Consider the following 27,528-nt stretch of genomic DNA (forward strand, 5'->3'; position numbering starts at 1 on the left):
AAGGGGAGAAAATATATCTTGGAAGGCTTAGGATTCAAGATAAGGACAGAGGGAAGAAGATTTTACTCCCTCCTTCCCAGGCCATGTTTTGGGGGAAGTGGAACATGGCAAGTGGGGATCCGGTCACTTCCTCACAAGCTGCTTTCCTCCTCCAGATCTTAAGCCACCTCTACTTCCCCCCCGCCCCTCCCTTCTTCGCAGACTTGACATTAATTGATTCCCTTATGCAGTCTGTGATATCACAGAATCATAGAGTAGCATGGCTTGGAAGGGACCCCAAGGATCATAGAGCTCCACAGGCCGGGATGCCAGCCTCCAGGCCTGGAGCTACACAAGGTTGCTCAGGGCCCCATCCAACTTGGCCTTGAACACCCCCAGGGACGGGGCATCCACCCCCTCTCTGGGCAGCCTGTTCCAGCCCCTCACCACTCTCTCTGTAAAAAACTTCCCCCTAATATCTAATCTAAACCTTCCCTCCTTTAGCTTTAGTCCATTCCCCCTTGTCCTGCCATTATCTGCTCTTTTAAAAAGTTGATTCCCCTCCTGTTTGTCTGTTCCCGTCAGGGACTGGAAGGCTGCAATGAGGTCCCCCCCGCAGTCTTCTCTTCTCCAGGCTGAACAAGCCCAGCTCCCTCAGCCTCTCTTTGTAGGGCAGGTGCTCCAGCCCTCTGATCATCCTTGTGGCTCCTCTGAACCCTCTCCAACAGTCCCACAGCCTTCTTGTATTGGGGCCCCAGATCTGGACACAGGACTCCAGATGGGGCCTCCCGAGGGCAGAGTAGAGAGGGACAATCCCCTCCCTGTCCCTGCTGCCACCCCTTTGCTGATGGAGCCCAGGATCCCATTGGCCCTACAAGCTGCAAGAGCCACTGCTGGCTCATGTGAAGTTTCTCAGCCACCACAATCCCCAAGTCCTTCTCCAGGAGCTCTTCTCCCAGTCTGTATCTGTGTCTGGGATTCTTCTGGCCCAAGTGCAACACCTGACACTTGGTTTGCATCATCCAGGAACACAACACCTCCACACAGTATCAGCTGTACAGTGAAAGCTAAATCAGCTTTCCTCACAGTATGCCATGTTCCATCTTGGGTTGGTCAAATGATTATTTTGTTATAATTTAAAGAAAATACATATTTAAAGATATTCAAGCTCTGTGACTTCTTTTTACTTGTAAAATGCATTTGATAAGTATTCAGTACACACTTACTCAAGTGGAACTTGTTCCACTCTTCTTGTCTGCTGCATAAATTGTATAAATATTTTCAAAAGCTGATGGGGTAAATTGTTCTCCTGGCTTCAGTGATGGGTACTTAAGTGGCTTAAACCACAACAGTGGATCATACAGTTTTCTTAGTTTGTGTGGAGCCTTTAGAAAAGAAATAGTTCTCATAGGTGTAAAAACAGCGAATGTGTAAAAAATGTGTTTGGACTGAAATCAAGGTGCCAAATTCAACCTAAATTTGAGTTCACAGATTGACAGAATCACAGAATGGTAGGGATTGGAAGGGACCTCCAGACATCATCAAGTCCAACCCCCCTGCTAAAGCAGTTTCCTCAGGACAGGTTGCACAGGTCGGCGTCCAGACGGGTCTTAAGTATTTCCAGAGAAGGAGACTCCACACCTGCCCTGGGCAGCCTGTCCCAGGGCTATGGCACCCTCACTGTGAAAAAGTTCTTCTGCATGTTGGTGTGGAACTTGCTGTGCTCCAACTTGCTGTCATTGCCCCTTGTCCTGTCCCCACAGACAGCTGAAAAGGGGCTGTTAATCCCTATTGAACTGAATTCTATATTAGCAGGACTATACACATCAGAGATGAGACAACTTCTGGTTTCTATTATCAGATACTTTGCCTCTGAAAAAACACACACCCATTTCCTTGTACTGTCACTTATCACCACCTACAACTACCTGAAGGGAGGTTGTAGAGAGGTGGGCGATGGTCTCTTCAGCCAGGGGACAGGAGATAATGGGACAAGGGGCAATGGCATGAAGCTGTGCCAGGGCAGGGACAGATTGGACATTAGAAACAAATGTTTTCCTGACAGAGTTGTCAGGGCCTGGAACAGGCTGCCCAGGGAGGGGGTTGAGTCACCTTCCCTGGATGTGTTCAAAAATAGGGTAGCTGAGGTACTTAGGGATCTGGTTCAGCTCAGGATGGGAATGGTTGGACTTGATAATCTTCAAAGGTCTTCTCCAACCTTGTAGTTCTGTGATACTACACCCTTCTTCTGCCTCAGCACTGCCACTCCTGTAAAAGCAGCATTCTCCAGTGCTGTCAGCCATTGCCCTATCTTTCATGTTCCATTCTCAAAAAGGCCTGGAAAGAGATTAGAAATCACTAATTTTAAAAAACCCCAATAAAGTATAAAGTAAGAAATATGGCCAATACTGAATTTCCCTAAATGCATGCAGGGAATGCCCCTTCCTAAAACCCATCTTCTCTCTTTCCAACCTTATGGAAAGTAGTTCTGCTCACTTATCAGCCAACACTGACTACCCTGCCCTACACAACAGCATCTGATGTCAAGGAACGATCCTCGATCTTATTCTGTATTGAATGCACTCAACTGGCAGCGTATTATGATATAATGAAACTGGGACACTAACACAAAGAGTAATGAACCAAACTTTGAGAGGCTGGTGGACTCAGAGAAGAAGCTAACGTGAAAAAGCTGGGAGGCTGATACCACATTCAAGGAGGAAAATAAGAAAATGTATGATTGAAGCAATAGAATAGAGATATGGAAAACTGAGATGTTTTACTAACTGCTCGATGACAGCCAGGATGCTGCACTACTTGGGCAAAGCAACAGCAATCACAGAATCACAGAATCACAAGGTTGGAAGAGACCTTTGAAGATCATCAAGTCCAACCATTCCCATCCTAAGCTAAACCAGATCCCTGAGTACCTCATCTACCCTTTTTTTGAACACATCCAGGGAAGGTGACTCAACCCCCCCCCGGGCAGGCACGAAACGGATGGATGGATGGATGGATGGATGGATGGATGGATGGATGGATGGATGGATGGAGGAACCGCAGCATTAGGAACAGACAGAATATTTATTGCTCTAACATTGCAGATGGGGGATGCCCCAGGGGATTCCCGGCCGCACAGCCGGCAGCAGCTCAGGAGCTGGGAATCGTGTTCTTCTTCTCGAACAAACGGTGTCAGTCCTGGGGCCCGCAGCAGCACATAGTAAAAGGCTGGCAGCAGCATCTCCACAAGGCCTTCATGCAGCGGCAGATCCAAGCGCAGCCCTTCTGAAGGCACTGCCCTGCCTTGCATAACTTCTTCCGGTCTTTAGCTACAGCCTTCTCCAGACTTGGCTGCTCCCTTCCAAGAGCCCAGGGACACTCTCTTGTTTTCTGCGGCCCCATCTGTCCCTGCACCTCCTTCACCTTTTGTTGGAGGGAGGGATCCCCAAGCTCTTTGATCCCTGCCTGGATGTTGCAAGGAGTGCGGATGACCCCGAGGACCAGCTGCTCCTTGTTCATGTCCATGGCTGGGTGTCTGCTGGGAGAAGGCTCCACTTCCATGGGGCTCTGCACCCTGTCCCTTGCCTGGCCATGGACCTGCTCTTGGTTGGTCTCATGTCGCAGTTCCATAGGGGGATCTTGGTGAGGTGCTGGCCCTGGCTCAGTCACCAGCCCCTCAACAGCGTGATTGGTCTGGAGGGGGCGGAGAACTTCCAGCTCTGACATCACACCAGGCCTGGGCTCTGGGACGGACTCGACAGACGTGCTGTCGAAGAGGGAGCCCAGGGAGCTCTTGGAGCCCAGCGGGGTACATGAGGATAAGAGAGAGTCCTGGGAGCCCATGGAGCTCAGCTGGGTACATGAGGACCAGGGGGAGCCCAGAGAGCCCTTGGAGCCCAGCGGGGTAGATGGGGACAGGCGCTTTACGCTCATTGTCTTCCTGTTCTCCCTGGAGAGGAGGAGAGAGAAGAGACCCAGTTGCAGCTTGGCCCCTCTGCTGGGAACCCCAGGCAGCAGCCCCTCCTCAGCCAGCAGGCAGGGCTGCCCAAAGCGGGCAGGGGCAGGACTGAGGCTGGGGCAGGAGCTGGGGGTCTCCCTAGAACTCACCACATGTCCTGGGGCACTACAGACTTCTCCGCTCCTCCAGCTGCTTGGGAAGAACCTGATGAGGGAAGAGACCCAGTGAGCATCTGGCAGCCCCCAGCACAGCCCCGTGTCAGGGCTGCCGTGGGGTGTCGGCCCTTTGCAGGGCGATCGGGGCCGGGGTCACTCACTGCTCGGCTGCTCTGCCTGGGCCCTCGCCTTGCTCTTCCCAAGCTTCTTCTTCCACCACTTCTGCAAACGCCCCCGGAACGTGGGTGACCGTGGAGCAGCCTCCAGCGCCGTGCCACAGTCCCCCAGGCTCCCCCCACACCGCTCCATGTCACGACATGGTGAGTCACAGTGTGGTGAGGAGTAACGGCCACCTAGCCTGAGTCTGCTGGCAGAAGGCTCCACTTCCATGGGGCTCTGCGCTCTGTCCCTGACCGGGCCATGGACCGGCTCTTGGTTGGTCTCATGCGGCAGTTCCATAGGGGGGGCTTGGAGAAGTGCCTGCCCTGGCTCAGTCACCAGCCCCTCAACAACTTCATAGGTCTGGAGGGGGCTGAGAACATGCAGCTCTGACATCACACCAAGTCTGGGCTCCAGGAAGGACTTGAAAGAAGTGGATCTGCTGTACAAGAGGGAGCCCCTGAAGCTCTTGGACTTCAGTGGGGTACACAGGGACAGGAGGATTATGCTGTTTTTTCCCTCGTTCTCCCTGCAGAGGAGAGAGAAGAGACCCAGTTGCAGCTTGGCCCCTCTGCTGGGACCCCCAGGCAGCAGCCCCTCCTCAGCCAGCAGGCAGGGCTGCCCAAAGTGGGCAGTGGCAGGACACAGGCTGAGGTTGGTGAATGAGCTTGGTCTCCTCAGAACTCACCACATGTCCTGGGGCACTAATGACTTCTCTGCTCCTCCAGCTGCTTGGGAAGAACCTGACGAGGGATAAGACCCAGTGAGAGTCTGGCAGCCCCCAGCACAGCCCCGTGTCAGGGCTGCCGTGGGGTGTCGGCCCTTTGCAGGGCGCTCGGGGCCGGGGTCACTCACAGCTCGGCTGCTCTGCCTGGGCCCTCGCCTTGCTCTTCCCAAGCTTCTTCCTACAACGCCTCTGCAAGACCCCAGAACATGGGTGAAATGGGAGCAGATCCCAGCCACCCACACCTCCCCAGCACCACCCCGTGTCAGGACACGGCCTGGCTCCGTGCGGTGCAGCGTTCCCCTACCCGGCGCTCCCTGGCCCACATAATGATAGTGACAAAGATAATCTCGATCGCCAGCATAATGAGTGGCAGCAGCTCAGCCAGACTGGGGATACCAAAGCAACCCATGGCTCGGGCTGCGGTACAACCGTAGCACTCTGGTCACCAGCACAGGCCCGCGGTGCGGGTCAGCAGTGACCTCCGACGCCTCCAGTGATGGGACAACCAACACTGCAGAACTGGCAGTGGCTGAGGCTGCAGTCTGCACTGACTGTGCCAAACTGCAGTGTCCAGCACCTACTGCCTACTAACCAGGGACCCTGTGCCCCCTTTTACACCTGCCCGGCAGCCACACCCCCCTTTGTGACATCATGGGCACGCTGAGCCCTCATTGGCGCTGAGCCCTGACTGGCGCCCTCAGAGGCAAGCAGAACTCTGGTCTGATCAATCTGGTGGCACTCCAAGGCATTCCACAGCCAGTGCAGACAGCTGCGAGGGGCTCAGGAGGGGCTTGGGCGTCCCCCAGGACCTCAGAAGCCCATCTGGGCATGATGGGCCACATGGGTGGCCTTCAGAGCACGGGGAAATACGGGCGATGCTGGTGGCCCGGCGGTCACTTCTGGGCTGGGTTTGGGGGGTCCCGCTCCCCTGGGCCAGCTCTGGGGCAGGAATCCCTGTAAAAGCAGCAGCGGTTGGTGTCTCCTTGCCCACGCAGAGCGGCTGTCCTGCGCTGCTGGCGTCGCTGCATGTTCAAGGTGACACCGGCTGTGCCGCGCCGCGCAGGCAGCCAGGTCACGCCGGCTTCGCCGCCTTCCATGACTGTGACTGCGTCTCTGCAAAGCCAGGTGCTGTCCAGGGCGGAGGGGCTGTGCGGCTGGGACGTTGGGCTGAGGATGAATAATTCACCACCTGGAAACAAAACCTTGAGCCTTAAAACCCATCGGTGCCCTGCTTGGCATCTGCTGCCAGGGATTGGCAGGGGAAAGGTGCCAGGCTGGTGCCAGGGGAGTGGGAGCCAGTGGCTTCCTGCATGGCCGGAGCTGGGAGATGTTCTGGAACCCCTGTGGTGGGCACATCTCTGCTGCTTTGTCTCCCCTTCATCTCACAGGTTTTTTTCTCCTCCCTTTTCTTGCTGCAACCTTGTGTAGCTCCAGGCCTGGAGGTTGGTAGCCCTGCCTGTGAAATTTCCACCAGCTTACAGTCCATGGGATCCATCCCAATTTTGTTTCAGTTGCTCCCAGCAAATCATCTCCATGTAGCAGAATTCCTTCTTTTGAAGGAGGCTCCCAGGTTTCCAATTCTCGTGCCAGCTGCTTTCCAAAAATCATGGGAATAAAAATGCTTGGGGTTTTAAAACTGTCCAGGGAAGCTGGGTTTTTCCCCCAGAAGTGGGACTCTCCCATTCAAGTGCAAATAGAGGCAGAGGTGGCTGGTACCCCAGTGGGTGTGCTGGTGCCCAGGGACGTGGGTGGGCTCAGAAAAGGGCTGTCAGTGCCCAGAGGGGACCCTCACCTGGGCTCCCTAATGCTGGAGCAGCAGCTCAAGGGCTGCAGCACAGATGGGCCCTGAAGCGCTGAGGCCTGACCCAGAGGCCCCGAGGCAAGTCTGACCTGTAGATGAGTCTCACAGCCCAGCACTGTGTTCCCTGGGCAGAATATTACCCCCACAGGCAATGCTGTAACGCTCCTTGGAACCAGGTGATCAGTTTTTCTGCATTTGAAGGCTGGCTGCAAAGCCCTGAGAAGGGCCGCGTGGCCTTGGTGAGGAACAGGTCGCTGGGGTGGTTTGGCCCTGGCTAGAGGCCAAATACCCACCAGAGCCGCTCTATCACTCCCCTTTTCAGCTGAAAAGGGGAGAAAATATATCTTGGAAGGCTTAGGATTCAAGATAAGGACAGAGGGAAGAAGATTTTACTCCCTCCTTCCCAGGCCATGTTTTGGGGGAAGTGGAACATGGCAAGTGGGGATCCGGTCACTTCCTCACAAGCTGCTTTCCTCCTCCAGATCTTAAGCCACCTCTACTTCCCCCCCGCCCCTCCCTTCTTCGCAGACTTGACATTAATTGATTCCCTTATGCAGTCTGTGATATCACAGAATCATAGAGTAGCATGGCTTGGAAGGGACCCCAAGGATCATAGAGCTCCACAGGCCGGGATGCCAGCCTCCAGGCCTGGAGCTACACAAGGTTGCTCAGGGCCCCATCCAACTTGGCCTTGAACACCCCCAGGGACGGGGCATCCACCCCCTCTCTGGGCAGCCTGTTCCAGCCCCTCACCACTCTCTCTGTAAAAAACTTCCCCCTAATATCTAATCTAAACCTTCCCTCCTTTAGCTTTAGTCCATTCCCCCTTGTCCTGCCATTATCTGCTCTTTTAAAAAGTTGATTCCCCTCCTGTTTGTCTGTTCCCGTCAGGGACTGGAAGGCTGCAATGAGGTCCCCCCCGCAGTCTTCTCTTCTCCAGGCTGAACAAGCCCAGCTCCCTCAGCCTCTCTTTGTAGGGCAGGTGCTCCAGCCCTCTGATCATCCTTGTGGCTCCTCTGAACCCTCTCCAACAGTCCCACAGCCTTCTTGTATTGGGGCCCCAGATCTGGACACAGGACTCCAGATGGGGCCTCCCGAGGGCAGAGTAGAGAGGGACAATCCCCTCCCTGTCCCTGCTGCCACCCCTTTGCTGATGGAGCCCAGGATCCCATTGGCCCTACAAGCTGCAAGAGCCACTGCTGGCTCATGTGAAGTTTCTCAGCCACCACAATCCCCAAGTCCTTCTCCAGGAGCTCTTCTCCCAGTCTGTATCTGTGTCTGGGATTCTTCTGGCCCAAGTGCAACACCTGACACTTGGTTTGCATCATCCAGGAACACAACACCTCCACACAGTATCAGCTGTACAGTGAAAGCTAAATCAGCTTTCCTCACAGTATGCCATGTTCCATCTTGGGTTGGTCAAATGATTATTTTGTTATAATTTAAAGAAAATACATATTTAAAGATATTCAAGCTCTGTGACTTCTTTTTACTTGTAAAATGCATTTGATAAGTATTCAGTACACACTTACTCAAGTGGAACTTGTTCCACTCTTCTTGTCTGCTGCATAAATTGTATAAATATTTTCAAAAGCTGATGGGGTAAATTGTTCTCCTGGCTTCAGTGATGGGTACTTAAGTGGCTTAAACCACAACAGTGGATCATACAGTTTTCTTAGTTTGTGTGGAGCCTTTAGAAAAGAAATAGTTCTCATAGGTGTAAAAACAGCGAATGTGTAAAAAATGTGTTTGGACTGAAATCAAGGTGCCAAATTCAACCTAAATTTGAGTTCACAGATTGACAGAATCACAGAATGGTAGGGATTGGAAGGGACCTCCAGACATCATCAAGTCCAACCCCCCTGCTAAAGCAGTTTCCTCAGGACAGGTTGCACAGGTCGGCGTCCAGACGGGTCTTAAGTATTTCCAGAGAAGGAGACTCCACACCTGCCCTGGGCAGCCTGTCCCAGGGCTATGGCACCCTCACTGTGAAAAAGTTCTTCTGCATGTTGGTGTGGAACTTGCTGTGCTCCAACTTGCTGTCATTGCCCCTTGTCCTGTCCCCACAGACAGCTGAAAAGGGGCTGTTAATCCCTATTGAACTGAATTCTATATTAGCAGGACTATACACATCAGAGATGAGACAACTTCTGGTTTCTATTATCAGATACTTTGCCTCTGAAAAAACACACACCCATTTCCTTGTACTGTCACTTATCACCACCTACAACTACCTGAAGGGAGGTTGTAGAGAGGTGGGCGATGGTCTCTTCAGCCAGGGGACAGGAGATAATGGGACAAGGGGCAATGGCATGAAGCTGTGCCAGGGCAGGGACAGATTGGACATTAGAAACAAATGTTTTCCTGACAGAGTTGTCAGGGCCTGGAACAGGCTGCCCAGGGAGGGGGTTGAGTCACCTTCCCTGGATGTGTTCAAAAATAGGGTAGCTGAGGTACTTAGGGATCTGGTTCAGCTCAGGATGGGAATGGTTGGACTTGATAATCTTCAAAGGTCTTCTCCAACCTTGTAGTTCTGTGATACTACACCCTTCTTCTGCCTCAGCACTGCCACTCCTGTAAAAGCAGCATTCTCCAGTGCTGTCAGCCATTGCCCTATCTTTCATGTTCCATTCTCAAAAAGGCCTGGAAAGAGATTAGAAATCACTAATTTTAAAAAACCCCAATAAAGTATAAAGTAAGAAATATGGCCAATACTGAATTTCCCTAAATGCATGCAGGGAATGCCCCTTCCTAAAACCCATCTTCTCTCTTTCCAACCTTATGGAAAGTAGTTCTGCTCACTTATCAGCCAACACTGACTACCCTGCCCTACACAACAGCATCTGATGTCAAGGAACGATCCTCGATCTTATTCTGTATTGAATGCACTCAACTGGCAGCGTATTATGATATAATGAAACTGGGACACTAACACAAAGAGTAATGAACCAAACTTTGAGAGGCTGGTGGACTCAGAGAAGAAGCTAACGTGAAAAAGCTGGGAGGCTGATACCACATTCAAGGAGGAAAATAAGAAAATGTATGATTGAAGCAATAGAATAGAGATATGGAAAACTGAGATGTTTTACTAACTGCTCGATGACAGCCAGGATGCTGCACTACTTGGGCAAAGCAACAGCAATCACAGAATCACAGAATCACAAGGTTGGAAGAGACCTTTGAAGATCATCAAGTCCAACCATTCCCATCCTAAGCTAAACCAGATCCCTGAGTACCTCATCTACCCTTTTTTTGAACACATCCAGGGAAGGTGACTCAACCCCCCCCCGGGCAGGCACGAAACGGATGGATGGATGGATGGATGGATGGATGGATGGATGGATGGATGGATGGATGGATGGATGGATGGATGGATGGAGGAACCGCAGCATTAGGAACAGACAGAATATTTATTGCTCTAACATTGCAGATGGGGGATGCCCCAGGGGATTCCCGGCCGCACAGCCGGCAGCAGCTCAGGAGCTGGGAATCGTGTTCTTCTTCTCGAACAAACGGTGTCAGTCCTGGGGCCCGCAGCAGCACATAGTAAAAGGCTGGCAGCAGCATCTCCACAAGGCCTTCATGCAGCGGCAGATCCAAGCGCAGCCCTTCTGAAGGCACTGCCCTGCCTTGCATAACTTCTTCCGGTCTTTAGCTACAGCCTTCTCCAGACTTGGCTGCTCCCTTCCAAGAGCCCAGGGACACTCTCTTGTTTTCTGCGGCCCCATCTGTCCCTGCACCTCCTTCACCTTTTGTTGGAGGGAGGGATCCCCAAGCTCTTTGATCCCTGCCTGGATGTTGCAAGGAGTGCGGATGACCCCGAGGACCAGCTGCTCCTTGTTCATGTCCATGGCTGGGTGTCTGCTGGGAGAAGGCTCCACTTCCATGGGGCTCTGCACCCTGTCCCTTGCCTGGCCATGGACCTGCTCTTGGTTGGTCTCATGTCGCAGTTCCATAGGGGGATCTTGGTGAGGTGCTGGCCCTGGCTCAGTCACCAGCCCCTCAACAGCGTGATTGGTCTGGAGGGGGCGGAGAACTTCCAGCTCTGACATCACACCAGGCCTGGGCTCTGGGACGGACTCGACAGACGTGCTGTCGAAGAGGGAGCCCAGGGAGCTCTTGGAGCCCAGCGGGGTACATGAGGATAAGAGAGAGTCCTGGGAGCCCATGGAGCTCAGCTGGGTACATGAGGACCAGGGGGAGCCCAGAGAGCCCTTGGAGCCCAGCGGGGTAGATGGGGACAGGCGCTTTACGCTCATTGTCTTCCTGTTCTCCCTGGAGAGGAGGAGAGAGAAGAGACCCAGTTGCAGCTTGGCCCCTCTGCTGGGAACCCCAGGCAGCAGCCCCTCCTCAGCCAGCAGGCAGGGCTGCCCAAAGCGGGCAGGGGCAGGACTGAGGCTGGGGCAGGAGCTGGGGGTCTCCCTAGAACTCACCACATGTCCTGGGGCACTACAGACTTCTCCGCTCCTCCAGCTGCTTGGGAAGAACCTGATGAGGGAAGAGACCCAGTGAGCATCTGGCAGCCCCCAGCACAGCCCCGTGTCAGGGCTGCCGTGGGGTGTCGGCCCTTTGCAGGGCGATCGGGGCCGGGGTCACTCACTGCTCGGCTGCTCTGCCTGGGCCCTCGCCTTGCTCTTCCCAAGCTTCTTCTTCCACCACTTCTGCAAACGCCCCCGGAACGTGGGTGACCGTGGAGCAGCCTCCAGCGCCGTGCCACAGTCCCCCAGGCTCCCCCCACACCGCTCCATGTCACGACATGGTGAGTCACAGTGTGGTGAGGAGTAACGGCCACCTAGCCTGAGTCTGCTGGCAGAAGGCTCCACTTCCATGGGGCTCTGCGCTCTGTCCCTGACCGGGCCATGGACCGGCTCTTGGTTGGTCTCATGCGGCAGTTCCATAGGGGGGGCTTGGAGAAGTGCCTGCCCTGGCTCAGTCACCAGCCCCTCAACAACTTCATAGGTCTGGAGGGGGCTGAGAACATGCAGCTCTGACATCACACCAAGTCTGGGCTCCAGGAAGGACTTGAAAGAAGTGGATCTGCTGTACAAGAGGGAGCCCCTGAAGCTCTTGGACTTCAGTGGGGTACACAGGGACAGGAGGATTATGCTGTTTTTTCCCTCGTTCTCCCTGCAGAGGAGAGAGAAGAGACCCAGTTGCAGCTTGGCCCCTCTGCTGGGACCCCCAGGCAGCAGCCCCTCCTCAGCCAGCAGGCAGGGCTGCCCAAAGTGGGCAGTGGCAGGACACAGGCTGAGGTTGGTGAATGAGCTTGGTCTCCTCAGAACTCACCACATGTCCTGGGGCACTAATGACTTCTCTGCTCCTCCAGCTGCTTGGGAAGAACCTGACGAGGGATAAGACCCAGTGAGAGTCTGGCAGCCCCCAGCACAGCCCCGTGTCAGGGCTGCCGTGGGGTGTCGGCCCTTTGCAGGGCGCTCGGGGCCGGGGTCACTCACAGCTCGGCTGCTCTGCCTGGGCCCTCGCCTTGCTCTTCCCAAGCTTCTTCCTACAACGCCTCTGCAAGACCCCAGAACATGGGTGAAATGGGAGCAGATCCCAGCCACCCACACCTCCCCAGCACCACCCCGTGTCAGGACACGGCCTGGCTCCGTGCGGTGCAGCGTTCCCCTACCCGGCGCTCCCTGGCCCACATAATGATAGTGACAAAGATAATCTCGATCGCCAGCATAATGAGTGGCAGCAGCTCAGCCAGACTGGGGATACCAAAGCAACCCATGGCTCGGGCTGCGGTACAACCGTAGCACTCTGGTCACCAGCACAGGCCCGCGGTGCGGGTCAGCAGTGACCTCCGACGCCTCCAGTGATGGGACAACCAACACTGCAGAACTGGCAGTGGCTGAGGCTGCAGTCTGCACTGACTGTGCCAAACTGCAGTGTCCAGCACCTACTGCCTACTAACCAGGGACCCTGTGCCCCCTTTTACACCTGCCCGGCAGCCACACCCCCCTTTGTGACATCATGGGCACGCTGAGCCCTCATTGGCGCTGAGCCCTGACTGGCGCCCTCAGAGGCAAGCAGAACTCTGGTCTGATCAATCTGGTGGCACTCCAAGGCATTCCACAGCCAGTGCAGACAGCTGCGAGGGGCTCAGGAGGGGCTTGGGCGTCCCCCAGGACCTCAGAAGCCCATCTGGGCATGATGGGCCACATGGGTGGCCTTCAGAGCACGGGGAAATACGGGCGATGCTGGTGGCCCGGCGGTCACTTCTGGGCTGGGTTTGGGGGGTCCCGCTCCCCTGGGCCAGCTCTGGGGCAGGAATCCCTGTAAAAGCAGCAGCGGTTGGTGTCTCCTTGCCCACGCAGAGCGGCTGTCCTGCGCTGCTGGCGTCGCTGCATGTTCAAGGTGACACCGGCTGTGCCGCGCCGCGCAGGCAGCCAGGTCACGCCGGCTTCGCCGCCTTCCATGACTGTGACTGCGTCTCTGCAAAGCCAGGTGCTGTCCAGGGCGGAGGGGCTGTGCGGCTGGGACGTTGGGCTGAGGATGAATAATTCACCACCTGGAAACAAAACCTTGAGCCTTAAAACCCATCGGTGCCCTGCTTGGCATCTGCTGCCAGGGATTGGCAGTGGAAAGGTGCCAGGCTGGTGCCAGGGGAGTGGGAGCCAGTGGCTTCCTGCATGGCCGGAGCTGGGAGATGTTCTGGAACCCCTGTGGTGGGCACATCTCTGCTGCTTTGTCTCCCCTTCATCTCACAGGTTTTTTTCTCCTCCCTTTTCTTGCTGCAACCTTGTGTAGCTCCAGGCCTGGAGGTTGGTAGCCCTGCCTGTGAAATTTCCACCAGCTTACAGTCCATGGGATCCATCCCAATTTTGTTTCAGTTGCTCCCAGCAAATCATCTCCATGTAGCAGAATTCCTTCTTTTGAAGGAGGCTCCCAGGTTTCCAATTCTCGTGCCAGCTGCTTTCCAAAAATCATGGGAATAAAAATGCTTGGGGTTTTAAAACTGTCCAGGGAAGCTGGGTTTTTCCCCCAGAAGTGGGACTCTCCCATTCAAGTGCAAATAGAGGCAGAGGTGGCTGGTACCCCAGTGGGTGTGCTGGTGCCCAGGGACGTGGGTGGGCTCAGAAAAGGGCTGTCAGTGCCCAGAGGGGACCCTCACCTGGGCTCCCTAATGCTGGAGCAGCAGCTCAAGGGCTGCAGCACAGATGGGCCCTGAAGCGCTGAGGCCTGACCCAGAGGCCCCGAGGCAAGTCTGACCTGTAGATGAGTCTCACAGCCCAGCACTGTGTTCCCTGGGCAGAATATTACCCCCACAGGCAATGCTGTAACGCTCCTTGGAACCAGGTGATCAGTTTTTCTGCATTTGAAGGCTGGCTGCAAAGCCCTGAGAAGGGCCGCGTGGCCTTGGTGAGGAACAGGTCGCTGGGGTGGTTTGGCCCTGGCTAGAGGCCAAATACCCACCAGAGCCGCTCTATCACTCCCCTTTTCAGCTGAAAAGGGGAGAAAATATATCTTGGAAGGCTTAGGATTCAAGATAAGGACAGAGGGAAGAAGATTTTACTCCCTCCTTCCCAGGCCATGTTTTGGGGGAAGTGGAACATGGCAAGTGGGGATCCGGTCACTTCCTCACAAGCTGCTTTCCTCCTCCAGATCTTAAGCCACCTCTACTTCCCCCCCGCCCCTCCCTTCTTCGCAGACTTGACATTAATTGATTCCCTTATGCAGTCTGTGATATCACAGAATCATAGAGTAGCATGGCTTGGAAGGGACCCCAAGGATCATAGAGCTCCACAGGCCGGGATGCCAGCCTCCAGGCCTGGAGCTACACAAGGTTGCTCAGGGCCCCATCCAACTTGGCCTTGAACACCCCCAGGGACGGGGCATCCACCCCCTCTCTGGGCAGCCTGTTCCAGCCCCTCACCACTCTCTCTGTAAAAAACTTCCCCCTAATATCTAATCTAAACCTTCCCTCCTTTAGCTTTAGTCCATTCCCCCTTGTCCTGCCATTATCTGCTCTTTTAAAAAGTTGATTCCCCTCCTGTTTGTCTGTTCCCGTCAGGGACTGGAAGGCTGCAATGAGGTCCCCCCCGCAGTCTTCTCTTCTCCAGGCTGAACAAGCCCAGCTCCCTCAGCCTCTCTTTGTAGGGCAGGTGCTCCAGCCCTCTGATCATCCTTGTGGCTCCTCTGAACCCTCTCCAACAGTCCCACAGCCTTCTTGTATTGGGGCCCCAGATCTGGACACAGGACTCCAGATGGGGCCTCCCGAGGGCAGAGTAGAGAGGGACAATCCCCTCCCTGTCCCTGCTGCCACCCCTTTGCTGATGGAGCCCAGGATCCCATTGGCCCTACAAGCTGCAAGAGCCACTGCTGGCTCATGTGAAGTTTCTCAGCCACCACAATCCCCAAGTCCTTCTCCAGGAGCTCTTCTCCCAGTCTGTATCTGTGTCTGGGATTCTTCTGGCCCAAGTGCAACACCTGACACTTGGTTTGCATCATCCAGGAACACAACACCTCCACACAGTATCAGCTGTACAGTGAAAGCTAAATCAGCTTTCCTCACAGTATGCCATGTTCCATCTTGGGTTGGTCAAATGATTATTTTGTTATAATTTAAAGAAAATACATATTTAAAGATATTCAAGCTCTGTGACTTCTTTTTACTTGTAAAATGCATTTGATAAGTATTCAGTACACACTTACTCAAGTGGAACTTGTTCCACTCTTCTTGTCTGCTGCATAAATTGTATAAATATTTTCAAAAGCTGATGGGGTAAATTGTTCTCCTGGCTTCAGTGATGGGTACTTAAGTGGCTTAAACCACAACAGTGGATCATACAGTTTTCTTAGTTTGTGTGGAGCCTTTAGAAAAGAAATAGTTCTCATAGGTGTAAAAACAGCGAATGTGTAAAAAATGTGTTTGGACTGAAATCAAGGTGCCAAATTCAACCTAAATTTGAGTTCACAGATTGACAGAATCACAGAATGGTAGGGATTGGAAGGGACCTCCAGACATCATCAAGTCCAACCCCCCTGCTAAAGCAGTTTCCTCAGGACAGGTTGCACAGGTCGGCGTCCAGACGGGTCTTAAGTATTTCCAGAGAAGGAGACTCCACACCTGCCCTGGGCAGCCTGTCCCAGGGCTATGGCACCCTCACTGTGAAAAAGTTCTTCTGCATGTTGGTGTGGAACTTGCTGTGCTCCAACTTGCTGTCATTGCCCCTTGTCCTGTCCCCACAGACAGCTGAAAAGGGGCTGTTAATCCCTATTGAACTGAATTCTATATTAGCAGGACTATACACATCAGAGATGAGACAACTTCTGGTTTCTATTATCAGATACTTTGCCTCTGAAAAAACACACACCCATTTCCTTGTACTGTCACTTATCACCACCTACAACTACCTGAAGGGAGGTTGTAGAGAGGTGGGCGATGGTCTCTTCAGCCAGGGGACAGGAGATAATGGGACAAGGGGCAATGGCATGAAGCTGTGCCAGGGCAGGGACAGATTGGACATTAGAAACAAATGTTTTCCTGACAGAGTTGTCAGGGCCTGGAACAGGCTGCCCAGGGAGGGGGTTGAGTCACCTTCCCTGGATGTGTTCAAAAATAGGGTAGCTGAGGTACTTAGGGATCTGGTTCAGCTCAGGATGGGAATGGTTGGACTTGATAATCTTCAAAGGTCTTCTCCAACCTTGTAGTTCTGTGATACTACACCCTTCTTCTGCCTCAGCACTGCCACTCCTGTAAAAGCAGCATTCTCCAGTGCTGTCAGCCATTGCCCTATCTTTCATGTTCCATTCTCAAAAAGGCCTGGAAAGAGATTAGAAATCACTAATTTTAAAAAACCCCAATAAAGTATAAAGTAAGAAATATGGCCAATACTGAATTTCCCTAAATGCATGCAGGGAATGCCCCTTCCTAAAACCCATCTTCTCTCTTTCCAACCTTATGGAAAGTAGTTCTGCTCACTTATCAGCCAACACTGACTACCCTGCCCTACACAACAGCATCTGATGTCAAGGAACGATCCTCGATCTTATTCTGTATTGAATGCACTCAACTGGCAGCGTATTATGATATAATGAAACTGGGACACTAACACAAAGAGTAATGAACCAAACTTTGAGAGGCTGGTGGACTCAGAGAAGAAGCTAACGTGAAAAAGCTGGGAGGCTGATACCACATTCAAGGAGGAAAATAAGAAAATGTATGATTGAAGCAATAGAATAGAGATATGGAAAACTGAGATGTTTTACTAACTGCTCGATGACAGCCAGGATGCTGCACTACTTGGGCAAAGCAACAGCAATCACAGAATCACAGAATCACAAGGTTGGAAGAGACCTTTGAAGATCATCAAGTCCAACCATTCCCATCCTAAGCTAAACCAGATCCCTGAGTACCTCATCTACCCTTTTTTTGAACACATCCAGGGAAGGTGACTCAACCCCCCCCCGGGCAGGCACGAAACGGATGGATGGATGGATGGATGGATGGATGGATGGATGGATGGATGGATGGATGGATGGAGGAACCGCAGCATTAGGAACAGACAGAATATTTATTGCTCTAACATTGCAGATGGGGGATGCCCCAGGGGATTCCCGGCCGCACAGCCGGCAGCAGCTCAGGAGCTGGGAATCGTGTTCTTCTTCTCGAACAAACGGTGTCAGTCCTGGGGCCCGCAGCAGCACATAGTAAAAGGCTGGCAGCAGCATCTCCACAAGGCCTTCATGCAGCGGCAGATCCAAGCGCAGCCCTTCTGAAGGCACTGTCCTGCCTTGCATAACTTCTTCCGGTCTTTAGCTACAGCCTTCTCCAGACTTGGCTGCTCCCTTCCAAGAGCCCAGGGACACTCTCTTGTTTTCTGCGGCCCCATCTGTCCCTGCACCTCCTTCACCTTTTGTTGGAGGGAGGGATCCCCAAGCTCTTTGATCCCTGCCTGGATGTTGCAAGGAGTGCGGATGACCCCGAGGACCAGCTGCTCCTTGTTCATGTCCATGGCTGGGTGTCTGCTGGGAGAAGGCTCCACTTCCATGGGGCTCTGCACCCTGTCCCTTGCCTGGCCATGGACCTGCTCTTGGTTGGTCTCATGTCGCAGTTCCATAGGGGGATCTTGGTGAGGTGCTGGCCCTGGCTCAGTCACCAGCCCCTCAACAGCGTGATTGGTCTGGAGGGGGCGGAGAACTTCCAGCTCTGACATCACACCAGGCCTGGGCTCTGGGACGGACTCGACAGACGTGCTGTCGAAGAGGGAGCCCAGGGAGCTCTTGGAGCCCAGCGGGGTACATGAGGATAAAAGAGAGTCCTGGGAGCCCATGGAGCTCAGCTGGGTACATGAGGACCAGGGGGAGCCCAGAGAGCCCTTGGAGCCCAGCGGGGTAGATGGGGACAGGCGCTTTACGCTCATTGTCTTCCTGTTCTCCCTGGAGAGGAGGAGAGAGAAGAGACCCAGTTGCAGCTTGGCCCCTCTGCTGGGAACCCCAGGCAGCAGCCCCTCCTCAGCCAGCAGGCAGGGCTGCCCAAAGCGGGCAGGGGCAGGACTGAGGCTGGGGCAGGAGCTGGGGGTCTCCCTAGAACTCACCACATGTCCTGGGGCACTACAGACTTCTCCGCTCCTCCAGCTGCTTGGGAAGAACCTGATGAGGGAAGAGACCCAGTGAGCATCTGGCAGCCCCCAGCACAGCCCCGTGTCAGGGCTGCCGTGGGGTGTCGGCCCTTTGCAGGGCGATCGGGGCCGGGGTCACTCACTGCTCGGCTGCTCTGCCTGGGCCCTCGCCTTGCTCTTCCCAAGCTTCTTCTTCCACCACTTCTGCAAACGCCCCCGGAACGTGGGTGACCGTGGAGCAGCCTCCAGCGCCGTGCCACAGTCCCCCAGGCTCCCCCCACACCGCTCCATGTCACGACATGGTGAGTCACAGTGTGGTGAGGAGTAACGGCCACCTAGCCTGAGTCTGCTGGCAGAAGGCTCCACTTCCATGGGGCTCTGCGCTCTGTCCCTGACCGGGCCATGGACCGGCTCTTGGTTGGTCTCATGCGGCAGTTCCATAGGGGGGGCTTGGAGAAGTGCCTGCCCTGGCTCAGTCACCAGCCCCTCAACAACTTCATAGGTCTGGAGGAGGCTGAGAACATGCAGCTCTGACATCACACCAAGTCTGGGCTCCAGGAAGGACTTGAAAGAAGTGGATCTGCTGTACAAGAGGGAGCCCCTGAAGCTCTTGGACTTCAGTGGGGTACACAGGGACAGGAGGATTATGCTGTTTTTTCCCTCGTTCTCCCTGCAGAGGAGAGAGAAGAGACCCAGTTGCAGCTTGGCCCCTCTGCTGGGACCCCCAGGCAGCAGCCCCTCCTCAGCCAGCAGGCAGGGCTGCCCAAAGTGGGCAGTGGCAGGACACAGGCTGAGGTTGGGGAATGAGCTGGGTGTCTCCTCAGCACTCACCACATGTCCTGGGGCACTAATGACTTCTCTGCTCCTCCAGCTGCTTGGGAAGAACCTGATGAGGGATAAGACCCAGTGAGAGTCTGGCAGCCCCCAGCACAGCCCCGTGTCAGGGCTGCCGTGGGGTGTCGGCTCTTTGCAGGGCACTCGGGGCCGGGGTCACTCACAGCTCGGCTGCTCTGCCTGGGCCCTCGCCTTGCTCTTCCCAAGCTTCTTCCTACAACGCCTCTGCAAGACCCCAGAACATGGGTGAAATGGGAGCAGATCCCAGCCACCCACACCTCCCCAGCACCACCCCGTGTCAGGACACGGCCCAGCTCCGTGCGGTGCAGCGTTCCCCTACCCGGCGCTCCCTGGCCCACATAATGATAGTGACAAAGATAATCTCGATCGCCAGCATAATGAGTGGCAGCAGCTCAGCCAGACTGGGGATACCAAAGCAACCCATGGCTCGGGCTGCGGTACAACCGTAGCACTCTGGTCACCAGCACAGGCCCGCGGTGCGGGTCAGCAGTGACCTCCGACGCCTCCAGTGATGGGACAACCAACACTGCAGAACTGGCAGTGGCTGAGGCTGCAGTCTGCACTGACTGTGCCAAACTGCAGTGTCCAGCACCTACTGCCTACTAACCAGGGACCCTGTGGCCCCTTTTATACCTGCCTGGCAGCCACACCCCCCTTTGTGACATCATGGGCACGCTGAGCCCTCATTGGCGCTGAGCCCTGACTGGCGCCCTCAGAGGCAAGCAGAACTCTGGTCTGATCAATCTGGTGGCACTCCAAGGCATTCCACAGCCAGTGCAGACAGCTGCGAGGGGCTCAGGAGGGGCTTGGGCGTCCCCCTGGACCTCAGAAGCCCATCTGGGCATGATGGGCCACATGGGTGGCCTTCAGAGCACGGGGAAATACGGGCGATGCTGGTGGCCTGGCGGTCACTTCTGGGCTGGGTTTGGGGGGTCCCGCTCCCCTGGGCCAGCTCTGGGGCAGGAATCCCTGTAAAAGCAGCAGCGGTTGGTGTCTCCTTGCCCACGCAGAGCGGCTGTCCTGCGCTGCTGGCGTCGCTGCATGTTCAAGGTGACACCGGCTGTGCCGCGCCGTGCAGGCAGCCAGGTCACGCCGGCTTCGCCGCCTTCCATGACTGTGACTGCGTCTCTGCAAAGCCAGGTGCTGTCCAGGGCGGAGGGGCTGTGCGGCTGGGACGTCGGGCTGAGGATGAATAATTCACCACCTGGAAACAAAACCTTGAGCCTTAAAACCCATCGGTGCCCTGCTTGGCATCTGCTGCCAGGGATTGGCAGTGGAAAGGTGCCAGGCTGGTGCCAGGGGAGTGGGAGCCAGTGGCTTCCTGCATGGCCAGAGCTGGGAGATGTTCTGGAACCCCTGTGGTGGGCACATCTCTGCTGCTTTGTCTCCCCTTCACCTCACGGATTTTTTTCTCCTCCCTTTTCTGGCTACAACCTTGTGTAGCTCCAGACCTGGAGGTTGGTGGCCCTGCCTGTGGCAGGGGGGTTGGAGCTCTGTGATCCTTGGGGTCCCTCCCAACCCAGACCAGTCTTTGATTCTATGACTCTTTAAAACCCCACGATGTATCATCTTGAGCTACTTGGTGAAGACGGTTTGTCTGTTTCCACATATTATCTAAATCCACTTTAATTTTCTTTTCTTGATTTACATATGCACAACAGCTTTGATTTGTTCCCATGCACACCCCTCCTTCTCTGGCAAGCAGCAGAGCTAACGCTCTATCTATTACAGATAGAGAAACCTCTATCTGTAATCTCGGGAGAGCATCTCTTTTGGAATAACCCCATGCTGGTGGATACATTAACTGGAGCTTTTCCCAATCCACTCACTCCAAGCCATGGGAGGAACCACCTTGCAAAGCTGTGAGAAGCAGCTGGCCATTCTGCTAGAGGAACTAGTCCTTGGGAGTTCAGAAAAAGCTGGGTTTTTCCTCCAGAAGTGGGACTCTCCCATTCAAGTGCAAATAACTTTTGCCTTTCTTTGGCTACCGGCAGGCAGAAGAAAGCATCCTTTAAATCCAAGACTGGAAACCAAACCTGAGTATCCTTAAGCTTCCCGAGTGGTGCATAGTGAGTGGTGTATAGCGATTAGCTGCCACTGGGTGGGGATCTTTAACAAGATTATGGACTGCTGTGAGGTCTGATACCTTCCACTGGGCTTTTTAATTGGTAAAATGGGAGTGTTATATTCTGATCACATTCCACGAACAATGATGTATAAAGTTATACATACAATCCACGATGTATGAAGTTATTCATATGTTGATGGAGTGTGAATCAGAGTATAATACTCCTATCTTACCAGTTAGAAAACCAGCCAAAAGCTATAGAAGAGTTCAGGATCTCAGAGCTATCAACACAGTTGTTGAAGATTTGCCTCAACTTGTGGCAAATCCATAGACATTATTGACTAAATTGAGACTGGAATTGGCTTTATTTTACCTTCCTGGACCTGAAAGACGCTTTCTTTTGCCTCACCTTGAGCCAGGAAAGTCAGCAGCTATCGGCATCTGAATGGGAAAACCCAGATTCTGGGAGAGAAACACAACTAAGATCGACTGTGTGTGGGCACAGGGATTCAAAGATAGCCCTACACTTTTTGAAAATGAGTTAGCTAAAGATCTGGAACAATGGGAGCGGCCACAAGTCCTGGTATCACACAGTGTATCAGCTGGCTTGGAAGAGAAGGGAGGCCATTGGCTCTTGCCACAGAGGGTCCTCAAATACCAAGCTATTCTGGGGGAACAAGATGAAGGAAAAATAGTGGTTACTAACACTGCCAACCCAGCATCTGTTCTCAGTGGAACTGCAGAGGAGCTGCATTTTAGATAAAATTTTCGATGTCTGCCTGAAGAGAATATATGAAGATATTAATTGCCTGCATAGGTGTATAGTACTTGTCTTGTTGGTGCCTTTGATGTTAAGGGCTCACTGCTTCTCCCCCCTCGTCGGTTTTTTCTCCTCCTTCCTCTCACAGAGAAGAAATTTGGTTTTACTTTTGCTTTCAGGGAAAGGAAGAAACCACAGGGAGGATGCCTGACTTCTGGTCAGCTATACTTTCTCTAGGACCAGCCAGCCCCCTTGCACCCAGCGCTGCAATAAATGCACCTGCTTTATAACTCTCCCTGAGCTGTGAAGTGAGTTTCTGCAGGTCAGGACGCTTTGAAAAGGACATGGTTAGAGATGAGTCTGGAGCAGATCCCCTGGTGATGGCATTGGGCATGCGCAGCACAGCTGAGTGGTGGGTGGGGTTAAGCTCAAGAGTTCTTAGAATATGCTGATTGTTTCTCAGAAGGGGCAATACACCTCAAGAAAAGAGCCCTGACAACCAGCACCAAACAGAATTCCCCACCTGACGTGAAGTCGAGTCGCACTGACGGGACCCCGCAGCTCCACGGTGGTAGCTATTGCACCTTTACTTTCCTTTCCCCATCTTTCTCTCTCTTTCTTGCATCTCTGAGAATGTTGATGTAGCTGTTAAACTACTTCTTCTCCTTATGGCATCTGAGCTCGTTTGTGTCTTAATCTCACTCTGGGAAGAACAATGAATCTCCCCCAGACGGGACCTTTCCGTGTCGGGACACCCCTGTGTCCACCAGCACCGCAACAGGGATCTTCCTCCAACCCAGAGCTGCTCCTGCCAGATCAGGCAGGGACCAGGCTGTCCCCAGCCCTGCTGCCTGTATCCTGCCCTGCCTCCTGCCCTCTGAGCCCCTGCACAGCCCAGGGGCTGCAGGCAGGGACTGACCTGGCACAGATGCCCCTCGCCAGAGCCATCAATGGCTCTGTGCCACCTGTGCCACAACCTGCCCCGTCCTCAGTGGTGCGACAGGGGGTTGGTGCAAGCCCTGGGCTCCAGGTCAGCATCAGGTCCTGCAGGAAAATGCAGAGCCCTCAGTGGGACAGCACCTGCACCCAGGTCAGAACAAAGGCAGTTTATCCCATGGGGCTTTCCTGACTGATCCCTGCAGCCAGGCTGCAGGGCAGGAGGGGTCAGTGGGCAAGCTGAGTGCTGGGGACTTGGGATGGTAAAACTAACCAGCGGGGTGGGGACTAGATCTGAGCCTGAGCAATCCTGCCTGGGACTGCTCTAAAAAGGGTGGCTGGTTCTCATCCTTCCTACCAGTACCGGGCAGGCACCGAGGGGCTGGGTGCCACAGGATCTGGGGAGCAGCACATCGACACCACCACAGGACACAGATATGGCTTCTCGCTGGCATCCCCAAGGGGTTTGCTTCTGGCAGGAGACACCACAGACCCTCGGGTTGCCAGGGCCATGGGGCCAGTCACTGCGGACACCCACCTCTGGGCATAGTCTGAGACACGTAGTGGTGTTGGGGCCTTGGCCAGTGCCGGGGTTGGGGTCTTGACTGGTGCCCTGGCTGGGGATGAAACTGGGGCCGCTTCACCCCCAGCCTGCCCCAATTCACAGCCCCCTCACAGGCCCTGCTCCCTCAAGTTGACACCACTCTTCTTCCTCCAACTCCCCATCTGTCAGCAGAGGAACCAGTTGCTTCCCTGCCCACAGCACCACAGCAGCCAGGGGCTTCTCCCAGGGTGGCTCTGCCTGCCATGGAGCATCTGGCGCTGGGCTTGGTGTGGCTGCCTGGGATACTGGTCTCTGTCAGCCCCATGTTCCAGCAAGTCCACATGATGGAGATGGACATGGCCCCCAACTGCTTTGACGACCAGTACCAGGGCTGCAGCGACAAGATGGAGAAGGAGCTGAAGGAGCTCAACCGCTCTGAGTTTGTCCCCAGCAGCAACTACGCCAGAGCCTGGAAAGCAGCAGCAGCTGAATGGCAGAAGCACAGGCGCCAGTCTTCAGTCCTGCAGCCGGTGCAGGCAGTCGCCCTGATGGCTTACACCTTAAAAACATCCCCGCTGTACAAGGAGTTCAACGCGGCTGTGCATGAGGCCGGGCGTTCCCGTGAGGAATACCGGCACAACTTTCCCTTCAAGGGGCTGCATTTCCTAATGACCTCGGCTCTACGTGCCCTGCGGGATGCCCAGCCTCGCCGCTGCCACAACGTCTACCGGGGGGTCAAGGACATCATCTTCAGTGCCCAGCCTGGGGAAACTGTCCGCTTTGGGAAGTTCACCTCCACCTCCCTAGAGAAGAAGGTTGCTGAGATGTTCGGCACTGACACCTTCTTCTCAGTGAAGACCTGCTACGGTGTCCCCATCAGGGACTTCTCCTTCTTCCCCGAGGAGGAGGAGGTCCTCATCCCACCCTTTGAGATCTTCAAGGTCACCAATGTCACCCACAAAGGGAACAGTGCCCTCATCCAGCTCCAGTCCCAGGGCGTGTACAGCAAGTACAACTGCGAGTATGTGACAGGTAAAGTCCTGGGGGATGGTCCCTCCCCACTGACAGGGTGTGGGGGACGGGGTGGCCCCATCCCAACAAGTCTGCCAGGAAAGGGGGATGTCGCCAGGGGGGAGGGTGACAGAGGCAGCTTGCCCTTGGGCGTGCATCCTGGCACGTCTTCCAGCCGCTCTCCCCTGGGGTTTGCAGTGGGGCCCTTAGCGGCAAACAGGGTGCAGCGTGGCACAGCGTGGTGGGGCGCAGCATGGCGCGGCACAGTGTGGAGCAGGGTTGGGGCGGCACAGGGCACTGCAGCAGCAGTTGTGCTAACGGTTGGTTTCTTTGGCAGAGAATCAGAGAATCACAGAACTGTAGGGGATGGAAGGAACCTCAAGAGACCATCAGGTCCAAACCCCCTGCCAAAGCAGGTTCTCCAGTACATATCACACAGGAAGGCCCCCAGGTCTTGAATATCTCCAGAGAAGGAGACTCCACAACCTCCCTGGGTTGCCTGTTCCAGTGCTCTGTCACCCCACACTCTGGGGGTTCCTCCTGGCAGCCACAGCTGCCCTGTGTGCTCACAGGCATCCCTGTCCCCAGGACACGGGTGACTGCAGCTGACCTGGCCCCGGCTGTCAGGGTGGCAGATGCCAGTGGGGCCACGGGACCGGGAGGGAAATGTCTGTCACAGTGTCACAGTTTTGTGTAGCTGGGCTGCAGAGCTGGCTCCTGCAAGCAGCAGCCAGAAGCTCTCTGCAGGCCCCAGACAGTAAACAGCGACCAGCTCAAGGCCAGAGTTGCTCCTGACCAAGGCCGAGCCAATCGGCGATGGTCACAGCGCCTCTGGGAATCACATTTAGGAGAAAAATACCCCACAGGCAGCTGCATTTTGCCTCCAGAGAAGAGAGTGAGAGGATGTAAGGAGCTGTGCAGACACCCAGGGCAGGGAAGAAGGAGGGAGGGGGAAGAATGCGGCCCTCCAGGTGCTGGAGACAGATTCCCCTGCAGCCCCTGGAGAAGCCCATGGTGGAGCGGGTGTCCCCTCGCAGCCCATGGATAATGATGGGGAGCAGAGATCCCATCTATAGCCTGTGGAGAGACCGACCCATGCCACAGCAGGTTTGCCAGGGACTTGGGACTCTGTGGGGGTCCAGGCCGGAGCAGTCTGTGCCTGAAGGTCAGCACCCCATGGAAGGGAGCCCTGCTGAGGCCTGTGGTGAGGAGATGACTCCCCGACAGAAAGGACTCAGGCTGGAGAAGTTTTTGGAGGACTGTCTCTGTTGGGTGAGACCCCACAATGCTGCGGGGAAAGGGGTGTTTGTGTGTGGAATGCCCCCTCCCAACCCCCGTCTAACAAGGAAGATATCGCGGGCAACAAGGGCAACCTTGTGTAGCTCCAGGCCTGAGGTTGGTGGCCCTGCCTACGGCAGGGGCGTTGGAGCTCTGTGATCCTTGGGGTCCCTTCCAGCCCATGCCATTCTATGATTCTATGAAGAACAGACTGAAAATCCCCATTCCCCATTCCCTGCCCCTCCTCATGACACAATGGGGGGAAAGAATGGAGCAAATTTATGATTAAAGTCTGCTAAGAAGGGAGGGCTGGGGGGAAGGTGCTTTAAGACCTGGCCACTCTACATATTACCCGACTCTGGTTCACTGGGGGTGTAGCTGTAGTGTAATAAATGAGTTTTTTTGTCTCTACTCTGCGCTGAGTCTGTTTTGCCCATGACAGTAATGGCAGAGTGATCCCTCTGTCCTTATCTCGAATCCTAAGCCTCCCAATATATATTTTCAGCTGAAAAGGGGAGTGAGCTAGTGGCTCTGGTGGGTATTTGGCCTCTAGCCAGGGCCAAACCACCACAGGTAGGCCACAACCCACATGGCAAATGCTTTCTTCTCCATTCCTTTGGCAGCAGAGTGCAGGCCACAGTTTGCTGTCACTTGGAGAGGCATCAATACATGTGGAATCGACTGCCCCAAGGGTGGAGACACAGCCCCACCCTCTGTCCTGGACTCACTGCTTCTCCCCCCTCACCGCTGTTTTTTCTCGTCCTTCTCACCAAGAAGTGAATTTGTTTTTCTTTCACTTTCAGGGGAAGGAAGAAACCACAGCGAGGAGGCCTGACTTCTTGTCAGCTATACTTTGCTCTGTCCCCATCTATGGGGTAGAGGGAAGACAACTCCCCCTCTTTTTGAGAGTAATAAGCTTGTCTTGCTAGCCAATTATGGCAAGGGGTTAATGAAGCTAGTCATGGCAAGAATTTATAGGGATTTTGGTCAAACAGAAATGAGACCTTCAAGGCTTGGTGACCTGATGGCCGAGGTTATATCCAGACTTGTGAATGGAAAAACGATACAGGTGCTTGGTATTGTACTGGACAAACACACAGTCAACTGGGGAGATGTAACAGCACCTTTTCTGGCCCTCTGGGAGATCACAGAATCACAGAATTGTAGGAGTTGGCAGCGACCTCAGGAGATCCCAGATGCTATGAAAAGGGCATCAGCCACTGACACCCCTGTGATGTCAGCAGGGAGCAGCTGTGACTGCCTGTGACCTCACTGCTCTTCAGCACCTGCCGCTCTGCACCTCTTGTCTCGAGCTCCTGTGGGTGCACTCGCAGGGCAGGCAGGCTCCAGTAGGACCTTTGGCTTGCTCTGTGAGCTTTGGCCTGGGGGAGAGCAGCAGCTGTGGGCACCCAGAACAGGCAGCCCTCTCTAGCACTGCTCAGGCAGTACGTGGCCCCTCATCCAAGTGCTGATGGAGCGACATGGTTAGAGATGGTCTCCAGAGCAGATCCCCTCTGCAGCACACTTTGATTCACCGATTCCCCTTCTGCTGGCAAAAAGGGGCTCGTCGGGAGCCTCCAAGCACAGAGGCACAGTGCAGGTTTGGGGCCTCTTCCCAGCAGGTTTCCGCACCCAGCGCTTCCTGGGAGTGACCCTGGCTGAGCACAGGGGACTGCCCCACCAGCCCTGCAGCTGCAAGGCTACAAGCACATCTGCAGCACGGTGTGGCA

At 54.6% G+C, this 27,528-nt stretch overlaps 1 protein-coding gene across 1 annotated transcript; it reads left to right on the forward strand.

The window, feature by feature from the left end:
• Positions 1 to 23,772: 23,772 nt before the first annotated feature.
• On the forward strand, positions 23,773 to 25,017 carry LOC311188801 (erythroblast NAD(P)(+)--arginine ADP-ribosyltransferase-like; the record flags this gene model as incomplete). The annotated part of the gene is made up of 2 exons (XM_084260313.1): positions 23,773 to 24,541; positions 24,858 to 25,017. 2 exons carry the CDS (start codon positions 23,773 to 23,775, stop codon positions 24,881 to 24,883), a joined length of 795 nt encoding a protein of 264 aa, XP_084116439.1. The 3' UTR covers positions 24,884 to 25,017.
• Between the last annotated feature and the right edge of the window lie 2,511 nt (positions 25,018 to 27,528).

The sequence above is a fragment of the Gallinula chloropus genome (genome assembly GCF_964237585.1).
Source record: "Gallinula chloropus genome assembly, chromosome: 1".
Lineage (NCBI taxonomy): Eukaryota > Metazoa > Chordata > Aves > Gruiformes > Rallidae > Gallinula > Gallinula chloropus.